Source organism: Amyelois transitella, chromosome 14 (assembly GCF_032362555.1).
Source record: "Amyelois transitella isolate CPQ chromosome 14, ilAmyTran1.1, whole genome shotgun sequence".
Taxonomy (NCBI): domain Eukaryota; kingdom Metazoa; phylum Arthropoda; class Insecta; order Lepidoptera; family Pyralidae; genus Amyelois; species Amyelois transitella.
The window spans coordinates 6,769,108-6,792,573 of NC_083517.1; the positions used below are offsets into that span (position 1 = coordinate 6,769,108).

At 32.1% G+C, this 23,466-nt stretch overlaps 4 protein-coding genes across 5 annotated transcripts; 3 read left to right on the forward strand and 1 right to left on the reverse strand.

Annotated features, from left to right (window-relative positions):
• Positions 1-183: 183 nt before the first annotated feature.
• Positions 184-8,198, forward strand: LOC106132415 (UDP-galactose transporter senju). Of its 2 annotated transcripts, XM_060947703.1 has the most exons (5): positions 184-389; positions 1,691-1,814; positions 2,666-2,849; positions 3,213-3,330; positions 8,131-8,198. In XM_060947703.1, exons 1-5 carry the CDS (start codon positions 308-310, stop codon positions 8,181-8,183), a joined length of 561 nt encoding a protein of 186 aa, XP_060803686.1. In that variant the 5' UTR covers positions 184-307; the 3' UTR covers positions 8,184-8,198. The 2 variants fall into 2 exon arrangements, with proteins under 2 accessions (XP_060803686.1, XP_013187275.1); XM_013331821.2 differs by lacking the exon at positions 8,131-8,198 and having other exon boundaries at positions 186-389; positions 3,213-6,890.
• On the reverse strand, positions 6,695-9,831 carry LOC106132416 (5'-AMP-activated protein kinase subunit beta-1). The gene is made up of 5 exons (XM_013331822.2): positions 9,346-9,831; positions 8,990-9,136; positions 8,748-8,879; positions 8,226-8,324; positions 6,695-8,011 (listed from the first exon to the last, which is right to left on the reverse strand). The coding sequence occupies exons 1-5, from the start codon at positions 9,652-9,654 to the stop codon at positions 7,865-7,867; spliced, it is 834 nt and encodes a 277-aa protein (XP_013187276.1). The 5' UTR covers positions 9,655-9,831; the 3' UTR covers positions 6,695-7,864.
• A 999-nt stretch (positions 9,832-10,830) lies between these two features.
• Positions 10,831-19,815, forward strand: LOC106132443 (proton-coupled amino acid transporter-like protein pathetic). The gene is made up of 6 exons (XM_013331863.2): positions 10,831-11,443; positions 11,763-11,940; positions 12,278-12,635; positions 13,151-13,326; positions 16,075-16,247; positions 17,674-19,815. The coding sequence occupies exons 1-6, from the start codon at positions 11,176-11,178 to the stop codon at positions 17,910-17,912; spliced, it is 1,392 nt and encodes a 463-aa protein (XP_013187317.1). The 5' UTR covers positions 10,831-11,175; the 3' UTR covers positions 17,913-19,815.
• Positions 19,816-21,307: 1,492 nt separating this feature from the next.
• LOC106132310 (ELAV-like protein 2) lies at positions 21,308-22,809 on the forward strand. The gene has a single exon (XM_060947918.1). The coding sequence runs from the start codon at positions 21,349-21,351 to the stop codon at positions 22,255-22,257; it is 909 nt and encodes a 302-aa protein (XP_060803901.1). The 5' UTR covers positions 21,308-21,348; the 3' UTR covers positions 22,258-22,809.
• Positions 22,810-23,466: the final 657 nt, after the last annotated feature.

A 23,466-nucleotide genomic window follows, 5' to 3' on the forward strand; every position in this document is an offset into this window, starting at 1 on the left:
TTAAACGGTTTTATTTAGCTCACCCCGTTTGTTTTATTCTTGGGTCATTATAAAAGACAGTTGGCCATACTATTGGCTTCTTTGTTAAAGTCATTTTGGCTAAATGGGCTAGTACCTACCCTTTGCCTCCTCAATAAAATCACGCAACAAACAAACAAAAACGATGACTTTGACGTTAACAAAATTAATTGACATACCATGACAGTAGACATCAAAAGCCGATGTTTTTGTGTGTTGATGAGGTTTTTGTGGGCCTCGTCCTCGTATCGTATAAAATTATATTAAAAAAATAATTGTAAAAGTGAAAATGCGATATTTTTCTAACTTATTTCCCGATAAAAAAGGTTTTATTACTTTTGTTTTGTACATAGTACTGTTTGTATTTCAGGGTAAGTAAAATTTTAAATTAAATAAAACTCGGGCCGGGCTTGTGTCTGAAGTTTGTAGCCAATGTTGCTTTGCTTATTAGTATGTCGCCACTGGTACTTACTTAGGTAGAAGATATTTTATGTTAACAAGAAACCCCATACATGAGTGAACTCCAAATTTCCTGTACATCTTCCTAACGCTATTCTTATATTCCTACACCTCATATTAATTTTATCCATGATGTAGAAGACACAGTAAGGTACTATGATAAAACATTCTGTTTTACTGTCCACTAGCTACTGTTTGTAGATACCCATTTATCATAATAACCTAGTAAGTACTTAAAATAATTGCAATCTATTTATTTTTCAATGCTTATGACACAGATGTTGCTATGGTATGAACTCTTATATTTTCATAGATTTTTGAAATATCTACTACACATCAAAAGTCAATTTCTAATGCATTTTTAGAAGAATGTATTTGGCATTTATAGGCAAAAACCTTTTCTTCCTTCATGAATTCCTGTAAATATGCAAATGAAATTTTCACTGTACATTTTTTTTTAATTTTGTTGAAGACAACCTTTTTCTTTGATTTAAATGTGGTTTTCTGGGATGTTTCTGACTTAGTCCAACTTAAAAACTGGTTTACAAAAATGTCACAATGCAATTCTAGATATTGATAATGCTATAAAATATCTGAACAACTGCTCAAATAGATATAAATGACCATATGTCTCTATCCACTTTTCTGTAACTCTTTGTTATTATTTTATAATAAATTGTTAAAGTGATAAACATTTTGTTAATTTAATTTATAACACAATATCACGTAATATTTGTTTAATAATATGAGTTTGCAAAGTAACAAAAAATATATAGAAGACCCTGATCTAGATTGTATGCCCTATTTGTACCTATCGCTTGTTCAACATGACACATTTACTAATCAGCTTGCTTTTGTGATGTAAATGAAAAATGAATATGTGACATAGTTTTACAGAATTCAAACTAACTTGTCAAGAATACCAGCTATTCAATATTTAACTATTTTCAAACATATATAATTAATTTTTCCACCTGTTTTGTTGGTACTTAGTATTTTATAAATATTCACTGACAGAACAGACTTACAGCAATAATTTCACCATTTTTACAATACTTGAAAAGTTTAATAAAAATGGAAGCAGGTGTGTTGTCACCCATTTTCTTACTTCAATTAAAACCTGTTTTGGATAACCAATGCTAATATTCATTAATGTGAAGAAAATAAAGTTTTTGATTGGTATTATGTAAAAAGTTAAAAAAATATATTTCAGGTGTATTTGTAACAGCATCAAAAACAAAATCAGGAGGATATGCCTACAACACCACTCTTGTGGTTTTTTTCTCAGAATTATTGAAACTAGTTGCATCAGCAATATTATACTCATACCGACGCGAGTAAGTATCTTTATAATGTTAACTGTAAAAGGATAGGATTGGTTGAACTATATTGGTGTTTTAAAACCAAAAACTTAAAAAGGGAAAGGCTTATAAAATTGGAATTCTTAGATGATGGCATAACAAGCATCTCAATTCCATCATTAAGCCATACAGCTGAATGTGGCCTCTCAGTCTTAGGGAGTCTCTGCCTCAGGGATAAAGACATGATTATATGTATGTATGTATTGACATTAAATTAATTACAGTTCTTGGCAACATTCTTGGTTCTGTGTGACTAACAGTTTGCTATCTCAATTTAAAAAAACCGATTCCCTATATTATTGTCATCTTCAAGGGGTGGAAAATCAAACTGATATTCCATTTGTATCACGGGGAAACTGTGGGCAACAGCCAGTTGAAAAAATATTTATATTTTAGTCAACTATGAATAAATCCAATAAGTACAGAACCAATTTTGATAAAATTTGATGAAGAGGTAGAACAGACCTTTAGAACCACTAGATTTATTTATTGATTTGATATTCAGTTACTGCAACCATTCTAGACATCTTAAAAAATATGGCATAAAATTGGGCAGAATGAAGATGGACAATATAACCAGTAATTGGAATTCTAGGTATTGTTTGCATTTTAGATTGTATTATGATGGAAAATCATTTATATAGGCATTTTTATGTGATAAGTCAGACAGTTTGATTTAAATAGTATGTAACAAAAATAAACAAACTTTAATTTTGAAAGTAAAAAGTGATTTAGTAGAAGACTAGGATTGGTAAGAGTATGTATGGTAGAAACATACATTCCATTACTTAGTGAATAAATAATTATTATTTTCCTTTCTTTTGCAGAAATAAACCACACCTTTTGAAAGCAATTGCCATAAATCATGAGCTTCTACTATTATACTTCGTACCATCTTTACTTTATTGCTTTTATAATAATTTGGCATTTATTAATTTATCGCACTATGATCCAACATCCTACTATGTACTTCTTCAGTTTAGAATTGTGGTAACAGCACTATTATTTCAGGTAAATATAAACATAAAATTTTGCATCAATATCCATAAATGTTCAAGATAATTGATCTTGCACAAATCCCGTGCACGTCAGAACTATATTAAAACAATCTCATGATTTATTGATACGCCCACGGCTTTACCTTCGTGAAATGAAAAATACGTTCTCACGAAAATTTCGAGATATCCTATCATAATGCTCTTGAGGAAGCGAGATGCCAAATTTCAATCTCTAAATCCGCGGTAAGGGCTGTGTATATATCAGTCAGTCAATCAGGTTCCTCTTTTATACAAAATTAAATAGATACTTACCTACTACTGTGGAAACTGATAATAAATAGTGAGATCGGTAAAAAACGAAAATGTTTGTTTACAGTTCCTGTTTCAGAAGAAATTAACGAGCATCCAGTGGGCGTCTTTGGGTGTTCTTACATTTGGATGTATTTTAAAAAATATAGATGCTGCTTCTATGGACGCTCAAAACGGCGGTAATGGTTGGTCACAAATATTTAACATTTACTTTTGGTCAATTAATTTTCAAAACTTTTGTTCGTGTTTAGCGGGAACGTACAACGAATATTTATTGAAAACAAAAGGTTCTAACGTAGACATATTTTTACAAAATGTTTTTATGTACCTCGACTCAGTATTATGTAACTTTTTCGTGTTGATGTTCAAAGGTGAACTAGAAACTATTTTTGAAGACATTCCCTCACTGTGGGATGTGTTTGTGATACTAATTACTGTTAATAGTGCTGTAGTGGGAATTGTCACAAGTTTTTTCTTAAAAAATCTCAACTCTATATTGAAATCATATGCGAGCGCTTTAGAATTAGTGATAACAGCTGTAGTGTGCTATTTGATATTTAATATTTATATAACATGGTATACCATAATATCGATCGGTTTAGTCAGTCTTGCTGTAGGTATGTACTTTAAAAATCCTGTAGTTAATGTAAGTCCCAGTCCTGGAGATAAAGATTGCAAGCCTCTACTGGAAGTGACGTCTCAGACATAGGTTAGTTAAAAACATAGACTTAAGAATATTTGGGCGGAATATTTAGTGTTAACGGGAAATGTCGATGGATTTCTGTATGGTTGAGGACATCCAAAAGTGGCCAGCCATAAGGAGATTCAAAACAGGCTCCGGACATCTAGGCTTCACGTCAAACCTCGTCCATCCTTCCTTACAAGTCTATGATTCAAGACTGACCGTGCCTTAGTAAAATTTAATTAAGTAACCTACAGCAAGGATCTGATTATATAATATTTTTTAATACTTCTAGAAGTTATTTTTGACCTCAAAAATTAGATTTTTTTTTTAGATAAGATTATATGATTTGATTGATTTAGATTTCAGCATAAACTCCTTTTTTTAAAATTTTATGATCATTTAGACGTAAACAGTAAAATTAATTTTGAAACAAGATTTCTCTATGAATATTACATCATCAAGGAGAAAAATCTCAAAAAAAGTCTCAACTCATCTTTTTGGAATACTTAAGGTTGTCTCAAAGCAATAATATTATCAAAATAGCAAAATACGTTAGCTACTTAGGAAAATAAAAACGATAACTACTATAACTTCTATGGTACTCAAAATGAAGCTATATATTTTAAAAATCTCACCATGGCGCAAACCAAGGTATAGCCCCAAAAAAAATTTGTTGTCTCATGTACTACATGAGACAACAAAAATAATTTGTTGTCTCAAGTACTACACGAGATAACAAATTATTTTAATTTAATAATAATCATTTACATGTTAGGATTGTGATACTGAAACTATAGAATATTTTTTAACCAAAAACCAGTTACTTATTAAAATATTCATACATACATATGTACATACATAAAATCACGCCTCTTTCTAAAATATTCATATTTCAAGTTACTTGAGAAAAATTGTTAGCATCATGAACTCAACGTCTTTCATTACTTTTTTATAATATTGTACATAAATTGTTACATTTTGTAAGATAGAACTTACTAGAGGTACACATTTTTAGCTACATCTGTTTGGCGAATACCAAAGGATCTCATAGCTGTGAGAAAAACATTATAGATTTGTAAATTAGTAATAATATATCTTTTAATACTGCCCGTATATATTTTGTTAGCCTAAAATAAGATCTTTATATTTATTCGCTCCTTAAATAATATAATAATAAGTTAAATTATTTTAGATGTACATTATGTACCATCTATATATATTTTTAAATTTTTGCGTTGCATGATTATTAATGACTAAGGTATATTATCTACAAGATATAATTACACACAAATTAGATTGGGATAAGCATATTTACTATTTGGGAAACGACCGTCAAATTTTATCAGTTGGGAAAGAAGACCTATGTTTATTTTAAAGGTAGATTCAGAAGTTGATTTTGTGACAGCTTAAGTTTGCGGAGGTCAAATGGCAGTTACGTTATATTTAAAAGTCATTTAAAAAATAGTTATGCATCTTAGTGACCTCCCAACTTTAATTGGGGTCATAGTAATAGTGCCCAACCAAGAGCAGATGTACCAAAACGTAGGATGATGGTTAGTGTACAAAAATTATGCTCAATGATAAAGATGACTTCATATCAATAAATTAAGTGCCATTGTAAAAAATGTAACTTATAGTAAGCGTCATTTACTATTAATATTTTAATCATGTGCGTATTTATTTTAATTTATGGTTATTCAACTTATCTGTGTTTATGTATACACTCTAAACTAGAAGCAAAATTGTATATGTGATTTAGTGCATGATAACTTTAATGATATAAGTAATAATGACAACAAACAAACAATATTGTTGACATTATGAGGTAATTTCTTCGTCACAATAATTCTTTAATTTATATTCGTTATGATTGCAAATCTTTCTTAATTACTAAATTTTCTGTAGTAAAAACAAGTAGGTATTTACTAGATGTCTTTATTGCAATATTGCGTTTAAGTGGTCAACAGTCCTACTGAGCAAAGTTTACTCTGTTGAGGAGTTCATAATGAATAGAATACTCTGAAGAACTATCCTATGGAAGTGCCCTATGCATGTACTTTGCCTGCATACCTAAATTAACCAAACCCGGATACAAACATGGCGGACTAGAGATGTTCACTTGTTCATTTAGTCGATAATATTTTATCGATGGATGAGTAAGTTAAGATTGTTTATTTCCGATCACAGTTATATCTTTAAAGTTTTATACGTCTGTGATTTGGTTCTACATTGGGAATCCCAACTATCTTGGCTATATTCTAAGGTCCAACAATATTTTATCTATCACCATCTATATCATTTGGATAAAAAGTGTTTGGAAATCAAATATAATTAATACCCTGTGATTCAGATTATAGCTAAACCGCTGGACCGTTTGTGATGAAATTTGGTGCGGTAGTAGTTAAATACCTGAGTTCAAATTTAAGTCAGCGGCAGCAAAAGTACATCCAAGCCAATGAAGAGAGTACTGATAAAAGTGTGTTAATGATTTTTCTCCCGTAAAATCACTGTTGTGAGAAAGAGACAGATATATCATTGTTATTTCTGAGTCAAGTTGAACAATTTCGGCATTTCCTTATGATAGTTCTTCATTGATAGAATAACAGAATCAAAAATAAATGTTCAACAAACTACTTAATTTTATCTCTTACTATTGCTTACTTATCATTTGGCACTTATTCCCAAGTATTGGAGGAGAAATGAAGGCAAATAAGTTCTCGGTCTATTGTATTTGTTAAAGTTACAACTTCGCCGCGTACAGATTTCATTTTATATATTAAGTAGGATGAATATCCTAAGCCAACAGTATAAGTAATAACAGTAAACAGTACGATGGAAAGCAAGGGAAAAATAAAACATTTAAATTTATTTTATGTTTATTTAATTAACTATAAGCCTTGCTTAAAAACTATTTATAATTGATCGAGGGTGTACACGCTTATTAAATAACGACATTGGGACACGCTCAAAGATAAATCTTTAAAAGTCAAAACAACGTGTAAAAATGTATTTGTCGGAATTATTTTATGTCAATAAAGTATTATGTTAATGAATACAATATCTACGACTTTCCTTTTACTTCTTTACAATTTGGTCCTCTTTAAAGGCAACAGCCATTCTCACGAACCTAGAACGTTGCAATTATTCGTATCGTATCACGTTTAGTTTAGTTGATCTTGCTTTACGTTTGTTTATGAGCTCAGCTATGGTAAGAATCAGCACAGGCTCCTGGCGCTTGCGCTCATTTTGACTCGCAAACACTCCGCGCAATCTGGGGTTCTACTGAGCCTGACTATGCGCGGACACTTCTGCGACTTGTCATGGCAACCTGAGTATGATCTCTCAAAAACAATTAAAATTATATATTCAATAGGTGCATCCTGTGTGACCCGAACAATATCAAAGTCAGCAAGAAAAAAGAAATCACCATGCAAATTGAAAACGAGGCAGTAAATATAGGATTGTTATAAATTTATTACAAGTTAAATATCATACATAATGTTTTCATTGTAATGACCCTAAAATGTCCGTTTTAAAATTGCTGCCCTAAATAAATCCCCTGGATTGGAAACAATCTGCTAGTGGAGTATTACCTCCTCACAGGGACAAATCTCAAAGTGGGGAGCCATGAATTGTGAAAAGCCTCTGCTTATACACAGAAATTAGAAAGCATGTCTTTTCTTATCTATTTTACATATATATATTTTTTTAATAATTTTATTTTCAATTCTGTTCTAAACAGTTGATGAGAGGCCTTTTAATACTGCTTTTTTATATAATTTGTACTTTATATATTGTTGTATATTTATGATGTCAAAAGTTGAACAGAATATTCAAAACTTTATTTATACTGAAAATGAACACACCTAAAGTTGAATAATCTAATTGAGTTTTTAATTAAATTGTTATCAAAATTTAATCAATTCTCAGCAAACAAAAAAATTATTAATGATTTACTAGCACCAGACCAACTTCAATTATGATAAACTTTGACTACTTAATAACATTTTTACAATAAAATTTAACCCTTTGGTTTAAATTGGTTTGTAAAGAAGTGTAGTAACATACTTCTTCCTGTACCTATGGGTTGCCGACAACACCATGACACCATCTTTGATTGACAATGCATACAGATGATTTAACATCACATGGTTCGGTTCTGGCAGTAATGTTGGTTCACACTGAAAAGAAAAATAATCAGCTACAAACAATAATGCTTAATAGAAGACATCAAGCATGGACATTATGTTCAGGATTAGGCAATGAAAATAAATCATGTTTATTATATGTATACTTACAGGCATGGTGCATCCAATACAGTATAAGTGTACCATAAACAATAATAATTATTAAAAAAACAATAATAACTATGTAGAAGTGAGAATGGCAACTTACCGACAAAGGAGTGTCCTTATTAAGTATAACTTGAAGCAAGTGAGGAGGTAATATTGGTGGGCCTGACACTTTCTCCCATGGTTTAGACTGAGGGATTTCCTGGAAACAATATAGTTTTTTAAGGTATAATGCTGTCAAATTATTTTTCATCATCCTGATCTCTCCTATCTTTACTATTAATAAATAACTCGGGTATTAAATGTGCATGTAACATAACTTTATTTTATATTTAAATAATACCTGTATTATTAAGTGCCGTGTGGTTCCTGGCACCAGTACAAAAAAGAATAGGAGCACTCCATCTCTTTCCCATGGATGTCGTTAAAGGCGACTAAGGGATAGGTTTGCAAACTTGGGATTCTTTTTTTAGGTGATGGGCTAGCAACCTGTCACTGTTTGAACAGCTGAATGTGATCAAGCAGTCTTTTCAAGACTGTTGACTCTGTCTACCCCACAAGGGATATAGACTTGATTATATGTATGTATGTACATTTCATTCACAAAAATGTTAGTAGCTTTTACCTGTGAATATTCTGTCTGGGCACTGCTGTGGATACCCTCACTATCTTTGGCCAAAGCTTGGAACACCTCAAAGTCAGACATTTTGACACTGACTAAATTATTCTTAGAACCCATTCCATTGTCTATAACTTTCTAGAAAATAAAAATAACTAATAATTATTTTTTAATCTTTAGTCCAGCTAGTGAAAAGTAATAGAAAAAAATCTGATTATTTTAAAGAAATTAAACAAATGTCTACCAACCATTGTAGGGTCATGTCTCCACTCCCCATCCACAAAATATTTGTACTGGTGCTCTCCTTCTGGTAAATCAATTATTGTTACAAAGTCTCCATGTGACTTTACCATAGGTATTGTTTTCCAATCTGTGAAGGTCCCACTGATATAAACCTGAGGACATACATGCATATTCTTATTGCTTCTGGACCACATTCATTTTAAGGGAAGTCAAAAGGACCAATTTTATTTAACAATATTGACATTAGTACTTGTCATTCACTGCTTTATACAATATTAATGCCTACTATTTGATGCAAGTGTTAATAATATCATAGAATAAATAACCTTGAACAAAGGACAACAAAAGCCTTAAATTGTACCTGTTTGCCACCACCTTCCCACTTGAACACAGTAGGCAGGACCTTTGCGTCATCGCTGGTTTTGTTACTGTCAGTAAGCGTATTTGACCTTTCACGCGGTTCATTGTATTCTACACTACTTTCTGGAACAGCCTTAGTATAATATGGAGCTCCATCTTCGATGTTATTATCTTCTTCAATACATTGATCGGGTTTTTTGTCAAATGTAAAGGCCTCTCCTTCCTTAGCTGGTGAAGATGGACCGACATCTGGTGATTTAGCCAAATCTCTGTTCCACTCTTTTTGTTGATTGCTTCCGGCATTTCCCATGATTGGGAAAAGTCACTTCTTTTCTATACCGACTTTTTATTTAATAGAACGTGTAGTTAGCAAAGAAAAACAGAAGAATACTTCGTAAAACAGAAAGAATCTAAATAAGTAAATTTTATTTCACCTTACCAAAATCAATTTAAACCATTACGAATATAGCACCATATTTTGACATTGATTGATGTAACATTGACATTTTGGTTTTAGGATAATTTTGATAAGCAAATGAAAAGTCATTCATCAGGTTTGCTTGGGTGTTATTGCTTTGGTACTTAATGTCTTTGGGTTCTACAAAGTGTTAAGTATAGGTAGTGTTTTGGCCTCGATGAACATATAGTACATTACTTTATGTAGGTCTGTACAAAAATAAAGGTATACAATCTTGATACGTCTTTTTGTTGAAAATTATATGTTAAAATTTTAAAGCCATGAGAAGAAAAACAAAATGAAGTAACAAATGCCTTTAAAATCATACTTTATTTTACATTTTTAATAAAAAGCCGTGTCTAGTCAATATTGTACCTTTATTTCAGTAGGTACAAGCCGACGAGCTTGAATGAAGTACAGTAGCATGAAGAGAGTAATAAACTCCGATTATAAATGTCACATGGTTTCCGGCACTTTAGATGATGAAATAGAATGTTGTAAAAAGCGACTAAGGGTTAAGCTTTAAAATTTGGAATTCTTTATGTAAGTGATGGGCAACCTGTCACTGTTTGAATTGCAATTACATCATGAAGCCATTCAGCTAAACGTAGCCATTTAGCCTTTTCAAGACTGTTGGTTCTGTCTGTCCCTCACAACCGATATAGACGTACTTTGTGTGTATGTTAAAATTGCTTTATAGGTAAGGAATAGTCTTACCATTCTATTAGAGCTGCCTTGTTTCCTTACAAGGAAGCCCCTCGTTTTTTCAGTTCATCTATGAATTCTTGAACTTGCCTAGTAATGGTCAATCAAACACACAAAAATGCTATCAAGATCACACAACAATAAACTTAAAAAAAATACAGGAGAACGAGCTATAAAAGCGCCATCTACGATTATCTTTCACCGGCCGGCCCCGTAGTATTTGTAGTCCTAAAAACTATAAAATTCTGTGTTAGCAACATTGAGCCAAGCTGAAATAAAAGTGGATGTGGTGACTGGTGACATCTATGACAGTGACTTAAGTACCTAATCAGATTCAGAATAATTTCAATAGGTACCTACCTAATCAACTAACTCCACTCACTCACAGAAACTGTCTCATCTCAAATCAATCAAAACAGGGAAGCATTCACTGAAGTCATTGGTCGAATCGATGTTTTAATTTTTAAATTTTGTTACCTTACCTTCCTTCGAACAGTTTTGTGCACTGTGCATTATTATTTTACAATCAATAAATTCGTCTTACCCACTTTCTTGTTCAACATCTGAATCAAGTAAGAGATTGATGTTTTTGAACACCTACTTTTAACAAGAATATTTGGAGCACTATCGTGAAATGGAATTAGAATAAAAATAATTAAAACATTAAATATGATTTCTGACGAAAAGCAGCCCCTTTTGACTGGACCGAGTTCGAGTACACCTATTGATAACGTAGATGTGCAAAATGTGGAGCTGGTAAATGATCCAAATTTGACCAAAGATGAGAAATCTAAAACCGAATATCATCCTGCATCCGAACGATGTTTGGAACACCCAACTTCTAATTTTGATACATTGATTCATCTGCTAAAAGGCAATATAGGCACCGGAATACTGGCTATGCCAGATGCATTCAAGAATGCAGGCTGGATTTTTGGTAAGATTTACATGTTTTATTTTTAACAAATTAAATTATTTCGACTACATATTAATTAAAAGCAAAGAGCAGAACTCCATCTCAATATTGTACATAATCTTTAAGGCAAGACATTGTGATATTGTTTAGCTTAACATACACCATGTTACCCTATTATAATAATTGGAAGCAGTAGTAGTTATAATTAGATTATGTGATGTGACGTCAATAAGAGATACCTTGTATCCAATTTTGAAAATAAATCTTATCTATTCTAAAAATCAAAAATTCTAATATGTATTGTAAGTTAACTTTTACTGATTGTAAGTTTTTCATGCAGGTGTGTTTGGAACACTGTTAATGGGTTTTATATGCACACATTGCATGCATATGTTGGTGCAATGCTCTCATGAGCTGTGTGTTAGAAACCAACGGCCGGCTCTGAGCTTTTCTGAAGTAGTTGAGGATGCATTTATGTTAGGACCAGTTCCACTAAGACCATACGCACAAAAAATGAAGTAAGTAGTAATTATATAAAAAGCTCAAGCAAACAAAATGTTTTTATACTTTTATTTGCTTTTATATTTCATACTTTTTTTTATATAATGGTGTTTTTGATTAACAAGCATTTTTTTCTATTTTTATATTACAATATATGTAGGCCATCTTTTCTGGATGCATGCAAATTGTCTTGATGTGGCTTGTTTCTTCTTCATCTGGCTCTGATCTCTCGTTTCATAATTAATTAATGTCTGATAATAATACAATAAAATATGTGACATATTAATATTGGTTTTTGTTTTGCTTAATATCAATAATATCATTATCATCATCAACATGTAATTGTTGTTTCAGGAAAGTTGTTAATGTATTTTTGGTGATAACACAATTGGGATTTTGCTGTGTGTACTTTCTGTTTGTTGCAACTAACTTGCAAGATACTTTCCGTTTTTTCCACATAAATTTAAGTGTACACACCTACTTAGCTTTATTGTTTATTCCCATATTATTATTAGCTATGGTGAAGAACTTAAAGTATTTGACGCCTGTGTCACTAATTGCGTCTATAATGACTGCTTGGGGCCTAGTCATAACATTCTATTACATATTGCAAGACCTGCCAAACACAAAGACAATCAAGAAATTCTCAAGCTTTCATCAGTTACCTTTGTACTTTGGTACTGCTATATATGCCTTTGAAGGAATTGGAGTGGTAAGTTTAATGCTTTTATAAATATGGCTTGACCCAAGCTTTCAAATTGCATCTACAAGATTGGTCAAACTTTAGATTTATAGAGCTGCTTAAACTTATTTCCCCATGTTGGGTGCAATTATATAATTAAACTGGTAGCCTATGATATTACAAATATACAATTAGTTGTAAAGGCTTTCTCTTTTTTCCTTTCAAAGGCAACATTATAAACTTACATCTGTTGTTATATCAATTTTGTCTATACATACATAAATACTAAAATATTAATATTTATAGTTTGACTGTTGTCTTAATGCAAAGTTTGATTTCGCTACTGTATGTGGGTTCTTGAACAGCACTGAGCTGAAACGTGTAGATTTTGAAATAAGATTTTTAAATTTATGTATACAAAATAAAGGCTACGAATCACAAAAACACACAGGATAAAAGTTGCTTGTTTTGATGTTAGTAAATAGTCTTTAAAAGGGTCTATATAAACACAATTTTTTTTAAATATTTTTGATGACACATTTCAGGTTTTACCCTTAGAGAATAATATGAAAAACCCTGAGGCCTTTGGAGGATGGACTGGTGTTCTCAACACAGGCATGGTCATTGTGGCGGTTTTATACACGGGTATCGGATTCTTTGGGTACCTCAAGTATGGTGAACATGTCTTGGGAAGCATTACATTGAATTTACCAAATGACATGTAAGTAAAAAGGAAGCTTTTTTTTTTAATTTTTTATATAGAAGCTGGCTCTAATATATACACTATTACGCATTTCAAATCAATCTAGGGTTTGTATATTTGTTTTTACATATTTTTTGTTTGGCTCATATTTTTTGATCTAAAGTCTTAAAAATTATTGGGATAAAGATATTGTTGTTCTTGATAAGTTATTGTTCTTGGTAGACATGAAAAGCGTCTCCTTTTATTAAAGTACCTACTAGCTAATAGATACCAGACTAAAAATAATATTATTTTTATTACTACTGATGTCACTTAAGGGTTTACATTCTTATGTGTGCAGTGACTTATCGTGTGAACCTATTAATTAGGTTCTACTGATGCAGGAGTGAAGTAATAAATAAACAAGTATTTGATAAATAAATGATAATTGTAGGAGATTTTCCGTGAGAATGAGGACCAACACATTAACATTAGATAACTTAAATAAATACATTATATTGACGATTCTGGTTTTGTATATTTTGTGCAATGAAATTATTTGTATTCATTTCACATTATAAGTAAGTACTTATAATGTGGCTATAGAGATACATACTTATATTTGGTGGTAAAGCTAAATTTGAAAGATGTATCTTTTTGCTAGTATTAAGCTTAAAGTAAGCTTAGCTTAAGTGGGGTGCTCATATTTCTAAACTATCCAATAGACTTAGCTCTGCCGCTTATGCTGTTAGGAGGATCCGACAATTGACAGATGTAGCTACAGCTAGGCTTGTTTATTTCAGCTATTTTCATAGCTTGTTATCTTATGGTTTACTTTTATGGGGTAGCGCGGCTGATATACAAACTATTTTTATAATTCAGAAAAGGGCCGTTCGCGCAATTTACGGCTTAGGACCAAGAGACTCGTTAAGACAACTCTTTAAGAAAATAAACATACCTACAGTAGCGTCCCAGTACATTTTTGATCTTATAATGTATGTTAGGAAAAATACCTCTTTTTTTCAAAAAGTTAGTGCCACAACTGATAGAAATTTACGTAATAAACATAAATTAGTCATGCCGTTTCATAGGCTTAGCAAAGTCAGTAAATCATTTATGGGGAACTGTATACGATTTTATAATAGGTTGCCGGAGTCTGTTCTTGATATGCCCAACCGAAAATTCAAAGAGTATGTAAAGAAAGTACTTTGTGGGAAGGCTTATTATAGGACTGATGATTACCTTAATGATAAAAACATCTGGCTCGAGCTTGGCACAGGAACCTCGTAATTAATTGTAGTTTAATTTGAACTTAAATCAAAATTTCAGTACACTCTGTACATAAATCTTTTTAAAATCCATCCAATCCATATCCAATATATAATCTATAATCCAATAAAAATATATAATCCAATCCATAATATATATATATTTTTCTTTTTTCAATATTAAATCTCATAAATATATAAATCTCCCGTGAACAATGTATTCTCCCGTCCACATTCTATTCTAAATATAATTTAATATTGTGAAGTTGACGTTGTTGATGAAAATGCTGCAGTGCAGTTTGTTACCGCTTCTTCTGCACTGACGCCTTGGAAGCGGCAGTAAACTTAGTTTTTAAGTAATTTATTTGACGTCAACCAAGTTGTTAAACCATACGACAATTATTGAGCGATATAATAATATCCTATAATAATGAATAAAAATTTTGAATTTTTTTGAATTTCTTAATTATAGATATAGCTGCGTGGTATCCGGCACTTAAGAATAAAAGCACACTAAAGGCAACTTTTCGAAACTGTTGGCTCGGTCTACCCCGCAAGGGATGAAGACGTGACTGTTTATGTATGTAGATATACTGTCATTCAAATTGATAGGCCTTACTCAATCTAGTATATTGGTCATAAGGCGCACACCGGGTTGTGCTCCAGAGGGGGCCGAATGTAGGTAACTACCTTAGGAGGAAGAAACATCTAAGATTCAAACTAATTAAAGTACCCTTTTTCATCGTGATGATTGGGAATCCAACATGGGACCTTAGGTTCAAGTTTATGCGCCTTTGACATCAAATCTGTTTAAAAAAATTACTATAACGTTAAAATTTATCAGAACAATAAACTTCCTGTCCTGTCTCGTCTGTTCGTTTTCAATTAATTCTATAACCTTTACATAGTTATGTAAATATTATGGGGTGGATGACGTTATCTGGGTTACGACCTCGCTGTAATGGAAAAGCTATTAACGTTTCGTATACGTAGTCGAGACTTCGAATTAAGATATATTCATTTTCGCAATTCCAATTTATAGCATAACTATTGGTGGTAAAGTTCTATTCATCTAGACTTTTCTATTTCTAAACTTTTGTTTTCTTGCCAAGCCACGAAGGTACATATTTTTATGTCATGTTTATTACTTTTAAGACAATTTAATACAACAAATTTAAGTTCTTTGCTTAATCCAAGAGTTGAAAGATAATGCATGCAGAATATCAACATTTTTTGGATAATAAAGTTTCAATAAATAAATGTTCGTCACTATAGGATCATGGTAAAAGACGGGCTCATCTGGTGGTCAAAGAGGTGACATGTAACTGTGACTAACGCCAGGAGGAAGAAATAAACGTTAGTAAATAGACACCATGCCAAGCTGATGATCATCAATTTTGATGAAATTGGGCACAGACTTATTATCACGGGAGTGAAGCTCCGGCAAGCTTCATTTTAATCCTTTCTCGTAAAATTGTACCTACTAATTGTTAAAACTAGATACACATCTTTTTTTCAGGTTAGCTCAAAGCGTTCGTGCGGTCATGGCTGCTTCGATATTCCTGTCTTATGGCCTGCAATTCTACGTACCAATGAATATAGTTTGGCCTTACGTCAAGTCGAAATTAACTTCCGAAGACGCCCTGAAACATGGCGAAGCTGTAACTCGATTCGTCCTCATCTTTATTACATGTAAGTGTGAGCATAGTAGGTACATTGTTTACTATTTCCGACACCCTTTTTAAATTTGCTTAAAACAATTATTAATGAGTGAAACCCCTTTATTAAATCCCTTTAGACATTTTTCTCTATGGAATGCACGTTATTGACTACAAATGTAAATATGATCATCTTATATCATACATGCAGACATACCGCACCACATTTAATTTCACAGATATCACTATTGATTTTATTCATTATTGCGAGTGGCCCGTATCGAGGTTGAAATGCAGACACGAGACATGTAACTAGATAAGATATTTATGATGTAGGTAGTAACATCACCATTGATTTATATAGTTAAACTTTGGTACGCTCAATAGCTGCTTTCTTTTTTACTATCCGGCAAAGATAACGTAAAACGAAATTGTGATAAACTTTTTTTATATTATCTTTATAACAATTCAATATAAGCTACCTGATTCGATTGGATCTAAAACAGAATTTTACAGTTCAATCCAAAATGGCGAAATTTCGTCGTCATATAATTTCTCATAATACAGTTTCTAAATAAGTAACGGTGAAGGGACTTATAAGATCCACGCGTGCTAAAGCTAGTTTCATAATTAATGAGGTGTTTATGTTGAATGGTAAATTGTTAAACTTACCAACAACCTAATTCAAATTGATAATAATGAAACTAAACAGTACACCACGATATCAGTTCCAGTAAGGTCGAAATCACAGGTCACCAAACCAAGCATTGGTCACGCTTTGAAAAAATAATTGCCGCTTTACGAGTAAAATTATTACATACTTACTAGCTTTTTCGCGGGGCATTGCTCGCGTGGCAAATTCCGAAAAAAATTAAGCCTGCCTCTTCCGAAATTCTTTTTTTGCAAATGTTTTAATTATTTATTTTATTATATTAATTAAAATTTAATTCTAATGATATTTTCGTATCTTTTTTATTAGTATGGATATTGTTTTTTATGAGTCAATAAGGACGTCTTTTCTATTTTATTTACCTATACAGATGCTTTATTTGACAAATAAAAAACCTTATGTTTGACTATAGCCGTACCTACAAAAATATAATATAATTTATAATATTGCATGCCTGAATACTGTTAAATGTATTTCCATCCACATGTCCTAACACTACACAGTTATACAATAAATATTTTGAGTTTGAGAAACAACCTACAGTCCAATCCAGAAACATTTTCGCCCATCAATTTTAAAATGGATTTGAATGGATAAAGCGCACAATTAACATGAAGATACTACATACATATGTATCTGTAAATACGACTGTGGTATAAATGACTGTTAAAAGTGCGGCCGTTTTTTGTTTAATTTGTTCTCATCTGTTTATCTAGTTATAGTTGATCGAAGTGTTTGACCCATATTATTACATCCGTTATTAACATATAATGTTCTTTTATCTTCACAGTCATAGCGGCTGCCCTGATTCCAAACTTGAGCGGTATAATCTCACTGGTGGGTGCATTTAGTAGCTCGGCCTTAGCCCTCATCTTGCCGCCCTTGATCGAAATAGTAACCTTCTGGCCCGACCAACTCGGAAAGCATAACTGGAAACTATGGAAAGACGTCGCTATTATTATATTTGGAATAACTGGATTCGGATTTGGTACTTATGCAAGTTTAGAGGCTATTTTAAACCACGCTTAAAGTGTAATATATTTATTTGAAAATAGACGTTATTTGACTAGAACCAAAGAGTTTTCGAATTATTTATTGTATATTAACGATCTGACAATAATTGTGAGTAGTAATTATTTTGATCTGTTTTGCTTTTGAACGTTGTTTACTGTAGCATTTAGGTGACTTTGTTTGAGCAGAACATAAACTAAAAGTTATTTAATTTTAAGCTTTTTAAGTATTACTTGCGTCAAAATATGGTTAACATACTTCTAAATTATATTAAAAGTTTCGGGTTCTTAGTGACTCTGTAGCTTTATCTATTGAAGATACCTATCGGTACATACTATTATGTATTTTGCTTATGTAATAAATTTATATAGATGCTATGATTGAAATGTTTACAAATATGAACTTTACAGCTGTGATTATTTTAAGTTTATTTACTCAATCTATTGTTTTGTTGATTATTTAAATATTTAAACTGTAATTAATATAGCCCGGTATTATATAAATTATCTAAATTCGCTAAAAAATGTAAGGCTAAAATTTATTATTACAGAGGTATTTGTTATGTGAATGTATGTATATGGAATATTTATCTCTAAAATTATATTTTTATGAAATGTTAATTGTCGCATATTGCAAAATAGAAATTAATTAAACAAGATTTGACATTATCAAATTAATAACCATGACTATTGAACATTACAGTTATATTTAAATTAAAAGAGATAATAATTTATACCATACCCTTAGTAACAATTTACAGGCTCATTCTGCATTCATTACCTTTTTGGCCACCTTTGAAATAATGCTGAGAAAATTATATTGTTACCAAAGATGATCATAACGAGAATAGCTGAACAGTAAAAACTGACAATAATAATATTGGTATATACGCGGTTTATTTACAATTTTTAAACTATCATCATATCGACATTGGAAGGGACCCGATTGAATGCTGAATCAGCCTTCTTAATAATGGTAACCAAGAGAACGGTTATCTCCCAAACAAGATTGTCATTTTGCGATCTTTAAAAATTTGTTATTGCAAATATAAAACTGCTCAAAACAGAAGCTAACTAGAAATATATGCTATTAAGATTTTACTTAAATTTGTTATTTCATGTCATGTCCAAACTATAATCTTAAATAATATTGATATAATCATATATATATGTATATATATATAAGTTTTTTATTATATTAGATATGTATATTTTTAGTATGCTTTGCAAATTATGTATTGTATAAAGATTGCATTGCACTGTCGACACAGCTAGCATAGGCATTAAGGAAAGACGTAGGAAATCATTTAATTTTCTCAAGAAATTTATTTTAATATCATTGTGCATAATCCTATCGCTTTAAGAGGGACACTGCTACGGTACCGGTATCAAAAATCTTGTCGTCTTTGAAAGTAGAAGCATTTTTAACAAGACTTCTAGTATTTGGTTACTTAAAATATTTTTTCATCATAAAAGAATGGCCTGTAGTTTTAAGAAGGTATGTAGGTAAGTAAACCTGTTTTCTGTTCGGCCGCTTATGGCACTTTAGTGAAAGTGCCCACTTTGGTACTTAGTAAGTACATAAGTTTGGTTATTTTTTTTTAATCTTGCTGCAGATCTTTGCTGATGATTTAAAGTAGAAAAGTTTAGGTAAGTTGAGCAGATTTGTACATAAAGAAGGCAGATAAAACGGATCCCATCAAAAGCTACACGAAAAAATTATAAATAAGGAAATCGTATTTTTTAAATGTCCTTGCTCTAGTATTTTACCTGTTCGTACCTACTAAATATTGAACAAAGAGAAGAATATGATGCTCCCAACACTTCAATGTTCTTATATAAGGATCCATGCTTCTTGTCGCACATAACTATTGGTGTTTTAAAATTAATTGTATTTAACGTGGATAAATAATATAACCTACATACGCATGATTTGTTTTATTTGAAGGATCTTTATATATTCGCTCCTTTCCTTTCCTAGTTCCTTTGTCTAGTAAGTACAGTACACTTGCAATCGCATCACAGGTACCTACAAACGTGACAGTATTTGTGTGCAGCTGTGCATATTATAACACGTAATCGGATTGGTCCCCATTTCCTCGTGGACTTGTATCATTAGGATTTGATACATACATAAAATCACGCCTCTTTCCCGGAGGGGTAGGCAGAGACTACCTCTTTCTACTTGCCACGATTTTTGCATACTTCCTTCGCTTCATCCATATTCATAACCAGTAGCGTAACTACAGGGTGGCAAGTCGGCAAAATGCCACGGGCCCCCAGCCGGAAGGGGCCCCCGGTCAGAGGAGAATCCCAACTTCCAACATTTCTTATTTATCATACATGTTTAGTAAAAAAAAGTTTTAGTCTTTGATTTATTTTTGTTACCCACTCAGTTTCCTACACAAGTAAAAAAAATATTAAAAATTCAAAGCTTTTGTAAAAAAAGGGTTGTAACCCAGTTTTAGAACGTACCTATCCGATGAATTTTCCACGAGCCACGAATGGTATAGTTACGCCACTGTTCATAACTCTCTCCATGCAAGCTCGGCGGTTTCGGGTACTCTTGACCTGACTCTTGGACGTCCTTAATAATTTGATCAAGATACGGTCGTCTAGGTCATTCCGACCTTTCCCTCTACACTCTCCTTTAATATCTGCTTAGTCAACCTGCTTTTAGGATTTTGATGTTATACATATTCCCGTAGACACAACCATATACTAGTCATTTAATTTATGTTCCCATACGCACACTTATGATCATTGGATGTACAAGATAAATGGAAGCAGGTTGAATAAGCAAAAAAGAGTGTGAATGGGAATCATGGAAAGGGTACCTAAGCCAGAAGAGCCAAGACGAACTTCTGTTGAAAAGAAGAGATCGTGGCAAGTGAAGGATGTTTCTAAATATTTCTAAAAAATGACTAAAGTAATCTACATATGTACCTACGTATAAGTCACGATTTAATCCTTTGCGGGGTAGACAGAGCCAACCGTCTTCGAAATACTGAAAAGCTACGTTAAACTATTTGGCTAGTTAGCCCACCGTCTAAAAGAAGAAGCCTAACAGTAAAGTATGTAATCTAGCAAAAAAATTGGTGTCCTTTATATAGAATTCATAGGGACCTACAATTTCAAATTTCCCACTCTCCAATTACTTACGAATTCAGAAGTCATATCGTCTAGTCTATGGATTATCGACTACTGGTTGCATTGGTTGATATTTTAAATTAATATCTGATTAATGCTATAGGATCCAGAAAACAGCAATCATCTCAGGTATTTCATAGGGGTTTTTAGTCACCCCTTTACCATTATCGATTGATACCAAATCTTTTTAAAAAAATGCTTGGATGCCTTTTTTATTATTGAGACGTGGACAGTTAGTTTTTGAACGAATAAAAATGGTACCCACCTACTGCACGGAAATGTCATTTGTCGTCAACAATTAAAAAATGTCGGAATCGTGTCAAGACGGTATAAATTGTCATGGAATTAACGATTATGGACCCGAGGAATCGCCCACCAAACTTATTGTCAATTACATACCTGAAGTTATGACCCAGGATATGATGTATTCATTATTTTCTACAATGGGCAAACTAGAAAGTTGTAAACTGATCGCAAACCGAGGGTACGGATTCGTAGAGTACACCTCGCCAGAAGACGCTGTAAAGGCACGCAAGGCTTTCAATGGACTTCTAATGCAAAACAAGACGCTGAAAGTGTCTCACGCATTACTCAATCCAGAACTGAAACCTCCTACGAAACCGGAAGCAGACTGGAACTTGTACGTGTGTAACCTGCCGAATGAACTGACCTTGCAAGACTTACATGGACTTTTTGCACAATATGGTAAAATAGTTAATTCACGTATAGCGGCTGGAATAGCGTTTGTTCTATACGAGCATCAATATGAAGCAGAAAGAGCCATTCAAAATACAAATGGTACCACACCTCCTGGCTTTTTACACCCACTAACTGTTAAGTATGCTAATAAGAGTAACCCTAATAAACATAAAAACAATAATAATAACTTCTCTAGAAATCCTTTGGTGAAACCTTATCATTGGATAAACCACATGGGTGCTATGGGTGACCACAACTCTCCCAGTACATGGTCTATTTATGTTTATAATATTGCCCCAGAAGTAGAGGAACTGACTCTCTGGCAATTATTTGGACCTTATGGTGCTATTGTGTCAGTAAAAATTATCAAAGATCATCAAACAAATAAAAGTAAAGGGTTTGGATTTGTGACCATGAGAAATTACGACCAGGCAGCCATGGCCATACAGGCAGTGAACGGGTATGTCTTGCACGGACAGCCGCTGTCTGTTAGTTTCAAAACTCAAAAGAGATAATGCTATGACTATACCTTTAATCACAATATCAGTACTAAAATAAATGGACAAAAAGAATACCTTATCATCAATTTGCCTTAATATACAATATTGCATAAAATAGTACCAATTCCCAACCCTTTACTGCAGATAAGTGTGAGGCATGTAAACACTTGTTGAAATTATTATATTACTTTGAGCTATCAATATTGTTAAGTTTGTTTCTTGTATTACGGATAATAATTTATTCAGTTTGCTCGTTAAAAGTTTACTAGAAGTTAAAGATGTATTTGACGATGATTGTTGTTGGGAAGTTCATTATCATTTGTGAGCTACTGTGCTTCATTATTTTTATCTATTATTTAAGTATAATAAACAATTTTAATGAAAGTGCTTTTACAAGATCTTACTAATTGATAAGCCACATTGAGATGTTTAATCAGCTACTAGTTTTAGTTGTACACTTTTTTATAACATGATGTCTACGTAGGTAGTGAAACGAAATCTAGATTATATCATATTTATACATTTAGTATAAAATTTGCTGAATTAAAGTTCATTTTCACAATTTTACATAGTGTTTTAATTATATTGAAATTAGCTCATGTATGATTTTGAAATTTTTCTTTGATTCAGATTCACTTGGATATGTTTTTATACCATTGTGAATAAAACTTACTATAGGCTTAAACTTAAGCAATATGGACAGTCCATATTCATAGTCATTTAAAATATTTAAAATAATTATATAATTTAGTTTCAAGAACAAAACAGTACATAAAAGCATTACCTTTGGTGAAGACTTATTTATTAAATGTCTTTTATCTAAACTATTTTTATTACAAAATTATTTTTCTAAATTTCCTAGGTACTGAAATGCAAAAATAAATTTTTGGTCACAAATTTATGTCCATAAAAATCCCATGAGTCATCTCTGACTAATAGTGGCGGTTTAAGACCTACTTAAGTGTACACACATTAAGGAGTGAGTATCATGAGTAACTTCTCTTTTCTAGAACAAGTGAAGTTTACTGTGGAATCTTTCTGATGATTTCTTATTTTTTGTCTTATTTATCTTCCTGGTCATTTGTAGTATAAAATTAAGTTAGGTACCGTGCAAGATTGCGGAGATCAGACGAATCTCATCCTGATTCACGCACTACAGAAGTATGGACGTCTCTCCGGCTCCTTTTTATAGTTATCTAAGGACTTAAACGGGCCTACCGCCAT

Excerpts from the sequence above, each read along its gene's own strand:
- LOC106132415 (XM_013331821.2), top strand. The coding sequence starts at position 308 with ATGCGATATTTTTCTAACTTATTTCCCGATAAAAAAGGTTTTATTACT. Across the intron at positions 390-1,690 it reads AGTACTGTTTGTATTTCAGG|GTGTATTTGTAACAGCATCA; the intron begins GTAAGTAAAATT and ends AATATATTTCAG. Across the intron at positions 1,815-2,665 it reads TTATACTCATACCGACGCGA|AAATAAACCACACCTTTTGA; the intron begins GTAAGTATCTTT and ends TTTCTTTTGCAG.
- LOC106132416 (XM_013331822.2), bottom strand. The coding sequence starts at position 9,654 with ATGGGAAATGCCGGAAGCAATCAACAAAAAGAGTGGAACAGAGATTTG. Across the intron at positions 9,137-9,345 it reads GGGAAGGTGGTGGCAAACAG|GTTTATATCAGTGGGACCTT; the intron begins GTACAATTTAAG and ends GTATGTCCTCAG. Across the intron at positions 8,325-8,747 it reads CCCAGACAGAATATTCACAG|GAAATCCCTCAGTCTAAACC; the intron begins GTAAAAGCTACT and ends TATTGTTTCCAG.
- LOC106132443 (XM_013331863.2), top strand. The coding sequence starts at position 11,176 with ATGATTTCTGACGAAAAGCAGCCCCTTTTGACTGGACCGAGTTCGAGT. Across the intron at positions 11,444-11,762 it reads GAATGCAGGCTGGATTTTTG|GTGTGTTTGGAACACTGTTA; the intron begins GTAAGATTTACA and ends TTTTTCATGCAG. Across the intron at positions 12,636-13,150 it reads CCTTTGAAGGAATTGGAGTG|GTTTTACCCTTAGAGAATAA; the intron begins GTAAGTTTAATG and ends GACACATTTCAG.
- LOC106132310 (XM_060947918.1), top strand. The coding sequence starts at position 21,349 with ATGTCGGAATCGTGTCAAGACGGTATAAATTGTCATGGAATTAACGAT.